Here is a 15303-nt window from a genome sequence, read left to right as displayed (position 1 = left end):
AGCCTGAAAAAATACCGGGGGTTTTATGGTAAAATTCTGACTGAGCTGCCAGTTTTTATCACCAAATAAATAAAAAAAATTCTACAGCTATATAAGGAGAATTGTTGTAAATGTATATTCATCCATTATTCACTGTTACATAGCTGCAATGTGGTGATGTAAACAATGTAAAACCAGTTTGACACTTCTGAGCCAGCGTAAAAAGTATTTGGCAAGAAAATAAGGCATGTTCTGATCGGGGTTTTAGTCCAGGGTGAAATAAAAATACTGTTTGCTGAAGTACTAAAACAATTGTGCACTGCAAAAAGTCAGTGTTCAAAAACAAGAACAAAAAATACAAAAATGAGGGGTATTTTATCTGAACTAAGCAAAATTATCTGCCAATAGAACAAGAAAATTTGGCTTGTCAATACTTTCCAAAACAAGTAAAATTAGCTAACCTCAATGAACCCAAAAATACCTTAAAATAAGTATATTCTCACTAATAACAACTGTACTACTATATGAGTGAAAATAAAACAGCAAAGTCCATTTGGCTGTCATCTGTTTTAATATGAGACACAATTGTGTCAAAGTCATGATTATTTTTTTTTTTACATGCTTAAAATAATAAAGTATTACTTTAAAAAAGTAGTTTTATACTTGTGAGTGTTGATGACACAGCTTTGCAACAGTTGATATTCTAGTTTCAAGCATGTTTTACTCAATATAGGTCATCAAATCTCAGCAACAAGCTGTAATATCTTACTGAGATCATTTAGGACCAAAACACTTAAAACAAGTAAAACACTCTAACATAAAATCTTATGTATGGCCGCACAAGTCCCGGGATGCCCAAAATGTCCATAACACACCCAGCCGAGTCCCACGAGGAGGGGGGATAAAAGTTGGAAAAGTCAGCAAAAGTCCCAAAAATGTTAAAAATACCTACCCAGGTTTGAGTCCCACAAGTCCTGCCACCGGCCAGGATGCCCAAAATGTCCAAAACGCAAAGTCCCATGGGAAGGCGGGGAGAAAAGTGAGAAAAGTCGGTAAAATGTTCAAAAATCACACATGGGTGTGGGACTCCAACCTGTGTAGGTATTTTGAACATTTTTGGGACTTTTGCCGACTTTTCCAACTTTTCTCCCCCCTCCCCGTGGAACTCGGCTGGGTGTGTTATGGACAATTTGGGCATCCCGGGACTTGCACGGCCGGCGGCGGGACTTGTGGGACTCGAACCTGGGTAGGTATTTTGAACATTTTTGGGGACTTTTGCCAACTTTTCTCACTTTTCTCCCCCACTTCCCGTGGGACTTTGCTGGGTGCGTTTTGGACATTTTTTGCATCCCGGGACTTGTGCGGCCGGCGGCGGGACTCGTGGGACTGGAACCCGGGGAGGTATTTTGGACACAATTAGGACTTTTGACCATTTTGGCCGCCTTTTCCCCTCTTCTTCCCCGCCTTCCTGTGCACCATTGCTGGGTGTGTTTTGGACATTTGGACAAAAACAGTTTCAAGCATGTTTTACTCAATATAGGTCATCAAATCTCAGCAACAAGCTGTAATATCTTACTGACATCATTTAGGACCAAAACACTTCAGTAAAACACTCTAACATAAAATCTTATGTATGGCCGCACAAGTCCCGGGATGCCCAAAATGTCCATAACACACCCAGCCGAGTCCCACGAGGAGGGGGGATAAAAGTTGGAAAAGTCAGCAAAAGTCCCAAAAATGTTAAAAATACCTACCCAGGTTTGAGTCCCACAAGTCCTGCCACTGGCCAGGATGCCCAAAATGTCCAAAACGCACCCAGCAAAGTCCAACGGGAAGGCGGGGAGAAAAGTGCGAAAAGTCGGTAAAATGTTCAAAAATCACACACGGGTGTGGGACTCCAACCTGTGTAGGTATTTTGAACATTTTTGGGACTTTTGCCGACTTTTCCAACTTTTCTCCCCCCTCGCCGTGGAACTCGGCTGGGTGTGTTATGGACAATTTGGGCATCCCGGGACTTGCACGGCCGGCGGCGGGACTTGTGGGAGTCGAACCTAGGTAGGTATTTTGAACATTTTTGGGGACTTTTGCCGACTTTTCTCACTTTTCTCCCCCACTTCCCGTGGGACTTTGCTGGGTGCGTTTTGGACATTTTTTGCATCCCGGGACTTGTGCGGCCGGCGGCGGGACTCGTGAGACTGGAACCCGGGGAGGTATTTTGGACACAATTAGGACTTTTGACCATTTTGGCCGCCTTTTCCCCTCTTCTTCCCCGCCTTCCTGTGCACCATTGCTGGGTGTGTTTTGGACAAAAATAGTTTCAAGCATGTTTTACTCAATATAGGTCATCAAATCTCAGCAACAAGCTGTAATATCTTACTGAGATCATTTAGGACCAAAACACGTAAAACACTCTAACATAAAATCTGCTTAGTGAGAAGAATGATCTTATAAGACAGAAAATAAGCAAATATCACCCTTATTTGAGATATTTCATCTTCCTTAGATATCACTTCTTGCAGTGTAGTGCAAATAAATGTCAGCATTAGAGGCAGAGAGTAGTATTAAATATTATTTTATTCATCATTTATACCCACTTTTCGTATTGGATGTCAAACTATCCTTCTCTCTTAAGTGTTCAGTACGTGGAGTTTTGGTCTGACCTTTTGAGAAGGGAGCAGGTAGCTGTCATCTTCACTCCTTCTTTTGTGAGAAGATGATATTTAATGTTCTCTCAAGGCTTGATTGACTTTCTGTCCTTGGCTGCTCACCAGACTGCTGATTCTTCCATGTGACGTCTTTCATAAAGGCATGTTCCCCTCCCTGTGCGTGCGTGCACTGTCTGTCGGGCCTCCTGGGTGAAAGTGTAGACTTGAAAAGCACAAAGAGTGTGCTTTTGGAGCAGCACACGTCCTCGTGTTGGCACTGTAACGACCTGTGCAAATATTCTAACAACACTGACATCCCTTTGTGCCGTTACACTGGCTAAAATACTTTCTCTGACTAGTGATGTCATCCAGTACCCCCACCTTGTCAAAACCTCACCACTTTTTTTGTCTAACTATTACAGTTGTTATGTTTTTTACTATTTTACTATTATATTTTCTATGTTAACATTAGTTTTTAGTTGTTAATTATTATAGTTTTAATGTTAACACGTTGTGGGGCGGTATAGCTCGGTTGGTAGAGTGGCCGTGCCAGCAACTTGAGGGTTCCAGGTTCGATCCCGGCTTCCGCCATCCTCGTCACTGCCGTTGTGTCCTTGGGCAAGACACTTGACCCACCTGCTCCCAGTGCCACCCACACTGCTTTAAATGTAACTTAGATATTGGCTTTCACAATGTAAAAGCGCTTTGAGTCACTAGAGAAAAGCGCTATATAAATATAATTCACTTCACAACTATTATAGTTTTTATGTTAACTAATATAGTTTTTATGTTATTAACTATTACAGTTTTTATGTTATTAACTATTACAGTTTTTATGTTATTAACTATTACAGTTTTTTTGTTATTAACTATAATAGCTTTTATATTATTAATTATAATAATTTTTATGTTATTAATTATTATAGTTTTTGTTAATAACATTATAGTTTTTGTGTTAACTACTATAGTTTTTATGTTAACTATAATAGTTTTTATGTTAACTATTATAATTTCTATGTTATTAATGTTATAGCTTTTGTTATTACTATTGTAGTTTTATATTTGTAATTGTAGTTTAACTATTAGTTTTTGTTTTTTACTATTATATTTTTTATGTTAACATTAGTTTTTTGTTATTAATTATTATAGTTTTAATGTAAACTATTATAGTTGTTATGTTAACTATTATAGTTTTTATGTTATTAACTAATATAGTTTTTATGTTATTAACTATTACAGTTTTTATGTTATTAACTATAATAGCTTTCATATTATTAACTATAATAGCTTTTATATTATTAACTATAATAGTTTTTATGTTATTAATTATTATAGCATTTATATTATTATTATAGTTTTTGTTAATATCATAGTTTTTATGTTAACTACTATAGTTTTTATGTTAACTATAATAACTATTATAATTTTTATGTTAACATTATAGTTTTTGTTATTACTATTGTAGTTTTATGTTTTTAATTGTAGTTAGTTAACTATTAGTTTTTATATTTTTTACTATTATAGTTTTTATGTTAACTATTGTAATTTTTATATTAACTATTATATTTTATGTTGTTAACTATTATAGTTTTTATGTTATTAACTATTGTTGTTAACTATTATAATTGTTTTGTTATTAACATTATAGTTTTTATGTTAACTACTATAGTTTTTATGTTAACTATAATAGTTTTAATGTTAACTATTATAATTATGTTATTAACATTATAGTTTTTGTTAATAACATTATAGTTTTTATGTTAACTACTATAGTTTTAATGTTAACTATTACAATTTTTATGTTAACATTATAGTTCTTGTTAATACTATTGTATATTTGTTTTTAATTGTAGTTTAACTATCAGTTTTTATAATTTTTTACTATTATAGTTTTTATGTTAACTATCGTAATTTTTATATTAACTATTATATTTTATGTTGTTAACTATTATACTTTTTATGTTATTAACTATTATACTTTTTATGTTATTAACTATTATAGTTTTTATGTTAACTATTATCCAAACCTTTTTTGCACAAGTGTTACAGTTTTATGTTATGAAGGGGGGGGGGAGGGTTTGACCAGGTGGGGGGGGTGGTTAGAATATTACCATGGCAACAGTTCATAATGTGATAGACCCCAGACTTATACCAGGTGGGGGTGTGGTTAGAATATTACCATGGCAACAGTTAATAATGTGATAGACCCCAGACTTAGACCAGGTGGGGGTGTGGTTAGAATATTACCATTGCAACAGTTCATAATGTGATAGACCCCAGACTTAGAACAGGTGGGGGTGTTGTTAGAATATTACCATGGCAACAGTTCATAATGTGATAGACCCCAGACTTATACCAGGTGGGGGTGTGGTTAGAATATTACCATGGCAACAGTTCATAATGTGATAGACCCCAGACTTAGACCAGGTGGGGGTGTGGTTAGAATATTACCATTGCAACAGTTCATAATGTGATAGACCCCAGACTTAGAACAGGTGGGGGTGTTGTTAGAATATTACCATGGCAACAGTTCATAATGTGATAGACCCCAGACTTATACCAGGTGGGGGTGTGGTTAGAATATTACCATGGCAACAGTTCATAATGTGATAGACCCCACACTTAGACCAGGTGGGGGTGTGGTTAGAATATTACCATGGCAACAGTTCATAATGTGATAGACCCCACACTTAGACCAGGTGGGGGTGTGGTTAGAATATTACCATGGCAACAGTTCATAATGTGATAGACCCCAGACTTAGACCAGGTGGGGGTGTGGATGACACTAAGAAGTGAGAAAGCAGCACAGGTGTTGAGGGTGGGAGTGGTCACTTTGGTGTGGTCCAATAGGAACGCTGTGATCTTCTTTGGTGTGCAGGTGAAGCGTTCTCGGAGCAAAGGAGGCTTGGCGGGTCCAGACGGGACCAAGTCGGTGTTTGGGCAGATGTGTGCCAAGATGAGCTCCTTCAGCCCCGACAGTCTGCTGCTGCCTCACCGCGTGTGGAAGGTGAAGTTTGTGGGTGAGTGTCCGGCTCCTCCCACAATGCAGCGCGGGGGGGCGTGTTTACGACGCCCGTGTGGGTCCTCCAGGCGAGTCCGTGGACGACTGCGGCGGCGGTTACAGCGAGTCCATCGCCGAGATGTGCGAGGAGCTGCAGAACGCCCTCACCCCGCTGCTCATCGTCACACCCAACGGCCGCGACGAGTCGGGCGCCAACAGGGACTGTTTCCTGCTTAACCCCGCCTCCAAGTCACCTCTTCACATGAGCATGTTCCGCTTCCTAGGTACCTACCCGGTCTCACACAAACTGCACCTGTGCTAACACTGCACCTGTGCTAACACTGCACCTGTGCTAAAACTGCACCTGTGCTAACTCTGGACGTGTGCTAACACTGCACCTGTGCTAACACTGCACCTGTGCTAACACTGCACCTGTGCTAACTCTGGACGTGTGCTAACACTGCACCTGTGCTAACTCTGGACGTGTGCTAACTCTGCACCTGTGCTAACTCTGGACGTGTGCTAACAGGAGTCCTGCTGGGCATTGCAATCCGCTCTGGGAGTCCACTGAGTCTGAATCTGGCAGAACCAGTTTGGAAACAACTCTCAGGAATGAACCTGACCATCGCTGACCTCAGTGAGGTAAAACACCAACTATTAATTTGCTGCAACATGACATGGAATATACATTGTTATGAAGCACTGATGCTTATGTACACTCTAGATTAGAGGTGTCTAAAAAGTCATTATTATTCGTACTGATTCTTAATCGATTAAAATAAAATCCAATATAGTTGATGTAGATTATCTATATCTGATGTACACACCCCGTTTCCATATGAGTTGGGAAATTGTAAATATAAACAGAATACAATGATTTGCAAATAATTTTCTACCCATATTCAGTTGAATATGCTACAAAGACAACATATTTGATGTTCAAACTCATAAACATATTTTTTTTTTGCAAATAATCATTAACTTTAGAATTTGATGCCAGCAACACATGACAAAGAAGTTGGGAAAGGTGGCAATAAATACTGATAAAGTTGAGGAATGCTCATCAAACACTTATTTGGAACATCCCACAGGTGAACAGGCTAATTGGGAACAGGTGGGTGCCATGATTGGGTATAAAAGCAGCTTCCATGAAATGCTCAGTCATTCACAAACAAGGATGGGGCGAGGGTCACCACTTTGTCAACAAATGCGTGAGCCAATTGTTGAACAGTTTAAGAAAAACCTTTCTCAACCAGCTATTGCAAGGAATTTAGGGATTTCACCATCTACGCTCCGTAATATCATCAAAGGGTTCAGAGAATCTGGAGAAATCACTGCACGTAAGCAGCTAAGCCCGTGACCTTCCATCTCTCAGGCTGTACTGCATCAACAAGCCACATCAGTGTGTAAAGGATATCACCACATGGGCTCAGGAACACTTCAGAAACCCACTGTCAGTAACTACAGTTGGTCGCTACATCTGTAAGTGCAAGTTAAAACTATCCTATGCAAGGCGAAAACCGTTTATCAACAACACCCAGAAACGCCGTCGGCTTCGCTGGGCCCGAGCTCATCTAAGATGGACTGATACAAAGTGGAAAAGTGTTCTGTGGTCTGACGAGTCCACATTTCAAATTGTTTTTGGAAACTGTGGACGTCGTGTCCTCCGGACCAAAGAGGACAAGAACCATCCGGATTGTTCTAGGCGCAAAGTGTAAAAGCCAGCATGTGTGATGGTATGGGGGTGTATTAGTGCCCAAGACATGGGTAACTTACACATCTGTGAAGGCGCCTTTAATGCTGAAAGGTACATACAGGTTTTGGAGCCATCCAAGCAACGTTACCATGGACGCCCCTGCTTATTTCAGCAAGGCAATGCCAAGCCACGTGTTACATCAACGTGGCTTCATAGTAAAAGAGTGCGGGTACTAGACTGGCCTGCCTGTAGTCCAGACCTGTCTCCCATTGAAAATGTGTGGCGCATTATGAAGCCTAAAATAGCAGAAGGGAGACCCCCGGACTGTTGAACAACTTAAGCTGTACATCAAGCAAGAATGGGAAAGAATTCCACCTGAGAAGCTTCAAAAATGTGTCACCTCAGTTCCCAAACCTTTACGGAGTGTTGTTAAAAGAAAAAATGATGTAACACAGTGGTGAACATGCCCTTTCCCAACTACTTTGGCACGTGTTGCAGCCATGAAATTCTAAGTTAATTATTATTAGCAAAAAAAAAAAAGAAAAGTTTATGAGTTTGAACATCAAATATGTTGTCTTTGTAGTGCATTCAACTGAATATGGCTTGAAAAGGATTTGCAAATCATTGTATTCCGTTTATATTTACATCTAACACAATTTCCCAACTCATATGGAAACCGAGTTTGTATAATGTCGTCAAATGCTAACATTGATGCAGAAGTCAATCACAGAATCAGGCAAGCTGCTGCAGCCTTTGGAAAGCTTACGACTCGAGTGTTCCAAAATCATGACATCAGACTAGATACAAAAATCAAAGTGTTCAGAGCAATTGTTATAACAACTTTGCTATGTGCTTCAGAGGCATGGACAGCATTTCGAAGACATATCACAGCACTTGAAATGTTTCAACGGCGCCAGATGATGAATATTAAGTGGCAAGATATGATACTTGTGTACTTGAACAGGCCATGCTTCCCTTAAATACCAACTACGATGGACAGGGCATGTCGTACGGATGAATGACGAAAGACTGCCGAAACAGATGTTGTACTGTCGGCTAAATGAAGGGAAAATAAATGTTGGTGGGCAGAGAGAACGCTACAAGGATAGCTTAAAGAAGACATAGAAACAATGTGACATAGATACTACACACTGGGAAGACCTAGCAAGAGACAGAAGAACATGGAGAGTTGCAGTCAGTGAAGGAGTGACAAAGTATGAGGAGAAAAGAACATTTATGATACTTGAATAAAGGAGGAGGAGACTGGAAAGAAGAGTCATGCCAAAATGTATATTAGCACCTGGCATACTTGCCAACCCTCCCGATTTTCCCGGGAGACTCACGAATTTCAGTGCCCCTCCCGAAAATCTCCCGGGGCAACCATTCTCCCGAATGTATCCCGATTTCCACCCGGACAACAATATTGGGGGCGTGCCTTTAGCGTCCTCTCCCACCTGAAACCTTCACCCCCTAACAGCCGCATGCTGTCCAGGCGTCCGCTTTTCCTCCATATAAACATCGAAGACTGACACGTTGTATGATCTTTTAACTGGTTTAATGATAATGCAAGGCATACTTGGTCAACAGCCATACAGGTCACACTGAGGGTGGCCGTATAAACAACTTTAACACTGTTACAAATATGCGCCACACTGTGAACCCACACCAAACAAGAATGACAAACACATCCGCACCGTAACACAACATAAACACAACAGAACAAATGCCCGGAACCCCTTGCAGCACTAAACTCTTCCGGGACGCTACAATAACATCTACGGCTTTTGGAGCTCAGTGCACAACTGCACACACAACGAGGAGGAGACGAAGCAGAAGAACGAAGAAGAGACATGGCGACAACGAGTAAGAAGAAGTACACGCGCGAGTTCCAAAATGATTGGAAAAAATCATTTCATTTCATCCAGGACAGCTCGAAGGGGGAGGGGTATGCTGCCTGCACCTCCACCCCCCTCCCCCCAACCATCATGCACTGCAAAAAGTCAGTGTTCAAAAACAAGAAAAGAAAAATACAAAAATGAGGGGTATTTTATTTGAACTGAGCAAAATTATCTGCCAATAGAACAAGAACATTCGGCTTGTCAAGACTTTCCAAAACAAGTCAAATTAAAGCTGCAAGCAGCGATGGACGGGACCGACTTTGAGGGCTCATAAAGTCCAATCCGGAGCAGTAATTAAAACTCTTTCATCAACTTTTAATCAGAAGGGTTCAATCTCTCTCCTGTGCTAATTTGAAGCCGACACGACAAACGCGCTCAGAGGAGATAATGTTTGAAAAAAGGTGACTTTTTTTACACAACTTTTGTTTTGAAGGGGGAATTGCAAACTTCCTGTTGATTTTTGCTGGGGGTTGTCAGTGTATGAAATATAAGTCTAAGTGAGACCTACATAGAGGTTCTTGTTTCATGTCTCTACGACATTCCTACTGGGAGTTACAGGCAGTTTTGTCTGTGTTTTCTTCCTAGGGGGCGCTAGAGTGTAATTTTGAGTTTTGGGGGTTGTTTTTTTATTAGATGGCAATTTTTGCCAGTCCTGATGTGTGTGTCCAATTTGGTGAGTTTTGAAGCATGTTAAGGGGGTCAAATTACAGCTCAAAGAGGCGGCGGTATAATAATAAAACGCTAGAAATACAATAGGGTCCTCTGTCCCTAATTAGCTAACCTCAATAAACCCAAAAATACCTTTAAAATAAGTATATTCTTACTAATAACAAGTGCACTTTTCTTGGTAGAAAAAAAAAGAGGCCTTTTTGCTCAATATGTTGAATAATATTCTTAAATGAAGTAAATGCTAGTGCCATTATCTTGACATAATGATATGCGCTCGGCATTACATTTCTTGAAACCAGCAAACTTATACTAAAAACTAGTTTATTGTTCTTAATGGAAAGGCAACAAGGCAAGTGCTTGTTACTCTCGGGGTCTCCTAGCCGCTCAGGCAAATCATATGGTCTAAGAAGGCATCATCGCGCCAAGTGCGTGCTCTTTCAGTCAATTAGTGCGCAAGGAATATATATATATATATATATATATATATATATATATATTTTAATTGTAATTTTGAGGAATTCATCTGAATGTGCATGAACTATTTCTGTTCAAAATAGTTTGAAATGTCAAATGTTAAAATATTAACTGTCAGTTTACTGTACTGTGCCAACTGTACTACTATTTAAGTACATATTTTCTATTGTTTCATTGAAAATAAAGCAGCAAAGTCAATTTTGGCTTTCATCTCTTTTAATTATGCAACACGATTGTCTCTTTCATGCTTGAAGTAAGAAATGATTACTTTAAAAAAGTAGTTTTATACTTGTGAGTGTTGATGACACATCTTTGCAACACTTGATATTCTAGTTTCAAGCATGTTTTACTCAATATAGGTCATTAAATCTCAGCAACAAGCTGTAATATCTTACTGAGATCATTTAGGACCAAAACACTTAAAACAAGTAAAACACTCTAACATAAAATCTGCATAGTGAGAAGAATTATCTTATCAGACAGAAAATAAGCAAATATCACCCTATTTGAGATACTCAATCTTACTTAGATTTCACTTTTTGCAGTGTGTTGTATGCATGCATGTTCCAAATAAACTCAAACTCAACTCAACCTCAAAAAATGCAATTTTAGACAATAAGATAGAGGTGGCGACTTGTCCAGGTTGTACACTGCCTTCCGCCCGAATGCAGCTGAGATAGGCTCCAGCGCCCCCCGCGACCCCAAAAGGGACAAGCGGTAGAAAATGGATGGAAGGGATGATATGCCTGAGCAGCTAGGAGACACTGAGAGTAACAAGCGGTAGAAAATGGATTAGAAAGGACACATTATAAAAAATAACAATTTAAAAAAAAAATAAAAAAATTTTTTTTTTTTTTTTTTTATAACTTGAGACTTCCCGCGGGCCGGATTTTGGACGCCGGGGGGGCCGTATCCGTCCCGCGGGCCGTAGTTTGGGGAGCCATGGTGTAGAAGATCATGAGCTTCCTACAAGACGTTCCTGGCCACAAAGAGGTGGTTGTTGTTGGTGTGCCCTGAAGATGCGGTGAAGGTCACAGGAGGAAGCACAAGACCATCAGGCGTGTGGAGTTGACGTGCTGAGTGTGTGTGTGTGTGTGTGTGTGTGTGTGTGTGTGTGTGTGTGTGTGTGTGTGTGCCGGCAGGTGGACAAAGACTTCATCCCGGGTCTGATGTACATCCGAGACAACGAGGCCACGGCGGAGGAGTTTGAGGCCATGACACTCCCTTTCACCGTGCCCAACGCCAGCGGGCAGGACATCCAGCTCAGCTCCAAGCACTCGCACATCACGCTGGACAACCGCGCCGAGTACGTGCGCCTCGCCATCAACTACAGGTCAGCACCCGCCACACCCTTCTCCGCAAGCCACGCCCCTTTCGGACCTGCTGGTGAATTGTTTGATGGAACACTTTGCAGGTGTGGTACATGGTGGTCGTCTCCATTGTTTCCCTACAGCCTCTTCCAAAAGAACAATTGGATAAAAGACAGAGTTATGTAATAAATATTATCAGATGAGGAAATAATATTATTGTCCATAAGTGGGCTAAAATACACTGGTCATGTTTATTATAGTGTAACTTTATCATAATACAATAATACTACTGTATGTATTATTATAAATACTGCACTATAGTCATAATGTAATCAATACAAATATAAACTATCAATGATAATTATGTCATTAGTATAATAAATATATTACTATGATACTTATGACTATTTTTGTTATTTTAGTAATAGTATTAATATACTAACTAATACAATAGCTTATTATTATACTACTGTAATAATTTTTGAATACCATGATTATTCTTAAATATTCATCGTATTATAAAAAAAACATTCATATAATTCTAAACGATATTTTAAATATGTTTTTAATCAATAATAATGGCATTGATATTACCAAAATATTGATAACATTATTAATAAAATAATACATCAAATACAACTAATATTCCAGTTGATATTATTGATGATAATATTACTTATAATAGTGATACTATTAATAATATATTTAAGGTGTTATTTATTTTGGGAATATTTTGTTGCACTTCTGTACCTAAATAAGGTAAGTATTGCAAAAGTACTAAGTTTAAAGAAACCACAATATAAAATGTATGTGTATGTATATATATATATATATATATATACATATATACATATATATACATATATACATATATATACATATATACATATATATACATATATATATATATATATATATATATATATATATATATATATGTATATATGTATATATGTGTATATATATATATATATATATATATATATATATATATATGTATATATATATGTATATATGTATATATATATATATATATGTATATATATATGTATATATATATTTTTATATATATACATATATATATATATGTATATATCTACATATATATATATGTATATATCTACATATATATATATGTATCTTTATATATATATGTGTATATATATATATATATATATATATATGTATTTATTATTGACGCTAATCTAAAATTGCTTTGAATATTTTCAACACACATGTTAATAAGCGACACGAGGAAGAAACTTTTACCTTTTTGGTGCAAACCTGAATAAATGTGCATGAAGGGAGCTGCAAGTAGTGAACATTGTCAGTGTGGCAGTAATGCACACTACTGCCACTCACAGGTCTGGAGGGGAACTGCACTGTTCACTGCTCACTTTCTTACTATCCAAATGTCAAGTCAGCAAAAACCTTTCTGACAAAGTTTTACTGCGTTTCTGACGGTATTACTGCGTTTCTGACAAAGTTTTACTGCGTTCCTGACAGTATTACTGCGTTTCTGACAAAGTTTTACTGCGTTCCTGACAGTATTACTGCGTTTCTGACAGTATTACTGCGTTCCTGACAGTATTACTGCGTTTCTGACAGTATTACTGCGTTTCTGACAGTATTACTGCGTTTCTGACAGTATTACTGCGTTCCTGACAGTATTACTGCGTTTCTGACAGTATTACTGCGTTTCTGACAGTATTACTGCGTTTCTGACAGTATTACTGCGTTCCTGACAGTATTACTGCGTTCCTGACAGTATTACTGCGTTTCTGACGGTATTACTGCGTTTCTGACAAAGTTTTACTGCGTTCCTGACAGTATTACTGCGTTTCTGACAAAGTTTTACTGCGTTCCTGACAGTATTACTGCGTTTCTGACAGTATTACTGCGTTCCTGACAGTATTACTGCGTTTCTGACAGTATTACTGCGTTTCTGACAGTATTACTGCGTTTCTGACAGTATTACTGCGTTCCTGACAGTATTACTGCGTTTCTGACAGTATTACTGCGTTCCTGACAGTATTACTGCGTTTCTGACAGTATTACTGCGTTCCTGACAGTATTACTGCGTTTCTGACAGTATTACTGCGTTCCTGACAGTATTACTGCGTTCCTGACAGTATTACTGCGTGTGTATTGGCTGCAGGTTGCATGAGTTTGACGAGCAGGTGTCTGCTGTACGCGAAGGAATGGCTCGTGTTGTTCCTGTTCCTCTGCTCTCACTCTTCACCGGTTATGAACTGGAAACTATGGTGAGTGTGCACATGTTAGCCTAGTGACACACCTGTAGTTAGCATGTTGGCGTTTCTTGCTAGCAGGAAGTAAGAGGAGCGTTAACAGGAAGTAAGATGGCGGGATGTAAGAGGAGCGTTAACAAGAAGTAAGATGGCAGGAAGTAAGAGGAGCGTTAACAGGAAGTAAGATGGCAGGAAGTAAGAGGAGTGTTAACAGGAAGTAAGATGGCAGGAAGTAAGAGGAGCGTTAACATGAAGTAAGATGGCAGGAAGTAAGAGGAGTGTTAACAGGAAGTAAGATGGCAGGAAGTAAGAGGAGCGTTAACATGAAGTAAGATGGCAGGAAGTAAGAGGAGCGTTAACAGGAAGTAAAAAGAGCATTAACAGGAAGTTAGAGGAGCGTTAACAGGAAGTAAGAGGAGTGTTAAGAAGAAGTAAGATTGCAGGAAGTAAGAGGAGAGTTAACAGGAAGTAAGATGGCAGGAAGTAAGAGGAGCATTAACAGGAAGTAAGATGGCAGGAAGTAAGAGGAGTGTTAACAGGAAGTAAGATGGCAGGAAGTAAGAGGAGCGTTAACAGGAAGTAAGATGGCAGGAAGTAAGATGAGCGTTAACAGGAAGTAAGAGGAGCGTTAACAGGAAGTAAGAGGAGCGTTAACAGGAAGTAAGAGGAGAGTTAACAGGAAGTAAGAGGAGTGTTAAGAAGAAGTAAGATTGCAGGAAGTAAGAGGAGCGTTAACAGGAAGTAAGATGGCAGGAAGTAAGAGGAGAGTTAACAAGAAGTAAGATGGCAGGAAGTAAGAGGAGCGTTAACAAGAAGTAAGATGGCAGGAAGTAAGAGGAGTGTTAACAGGAAGTAAGATGGCAGGAAGTAAGAGGAGCGTTAACAGGAAGTAAGATGGCAGGAAGTAAGAGGAGCGTTAACAGGAAGTAAGAGGAGCGTTAACAGGAAGTAAGAGGAGCGTTAACAGGAAGTAAGAGGAGAGTTAACAGGAAGTAAGAGGAGTGTTAAGAAGAAGTAAGATTGCAGGAAGTAAGAGGAGCGTTAACAGGAAGTAAGATGGCAGGAAGTAAGAGGAGAGTTAACAAGAAGTAAGATGGCAGGAAGTAAGAGGAGCGTTAACAAGAAGTAAGATGGCAGGAAGTAAGAGGAGCGTTAACAGGAAGTAAGAGGAGAGTTAACAGGAAGTAAGAGGAGTTAACAGGAAGTAAGAGGAGAGTTAACAAGAAGTAAGATTGCAGGAAGTAAGAGGAGAGTTAACAGGAAGTAAGATGGCAGGAAGTAAGAGGAGAGTTAACAGGAAGTAAGATGGCAGGAAGTAAGAGGAGAGTTAACAGGAAGTAAGATGGCAGGAAGTAAGAGGAGCGTTAAGAAGTAAGATGGCA

The 15303-nt window shown here is 39.0% G+C and overlaps 1 protein-coding gene across 8 annotated transcripts in view; it reads left to right on the top strand.

Annotated features, from left to right (window-relative positions):
* The window catches only part of herc2 (HECT and RLD domain containing E3 ubiquitin protein ligase 2), a 187742-nt gene that overhangs the window by 169875 nt on the left and 2564 nt on the right, over positions 1–15303 (top strand). For all 8 annotated transcript variants that reach the window (XM_062038932.1, XM_062038931.1, XM_062038930.1 and 5 more), the window contains exons 85-89: positions 5503–5644; positions 5715–5909; positions 6155–6267; positions 11505–11695; positions 13831–13936. In XM_062038932.1, the coding sequence (XP_061894916.1) occupies positions 5503–5644; positions 5715–5909; positions 6155–6267; positions 11505–11695; positions 13831–13936 (747 nt within the window). The remainder of the gene's footprint in view (positions 1–5502; positions 5645–5714; positions 5910–6154; positions 6268–11504; positions 11696–13830; positions 13937–15303) is intronic.

This window comes from Entelurus aequoreus, linkage group LG27 (assembly GCF_033978785.1).
Source record: "Entelurus aequoreus isolate RoL-2023_Sb linkage group LG27, RoL_Eaeq_v1.1, whole genome shotgun sequence".
Lineage (NCBI taxonomy): Eukaryota > Metazoa > Chordata > Actinopteri > Syngnathiformes > Syngnathidae > Entelurus > Entelurus aequoreus.
The sequence above is the reverse complement of the archived record's forward strand: the minus strand, read 5'-3'. Positions and strand labels throughout refer to the sequence as shown.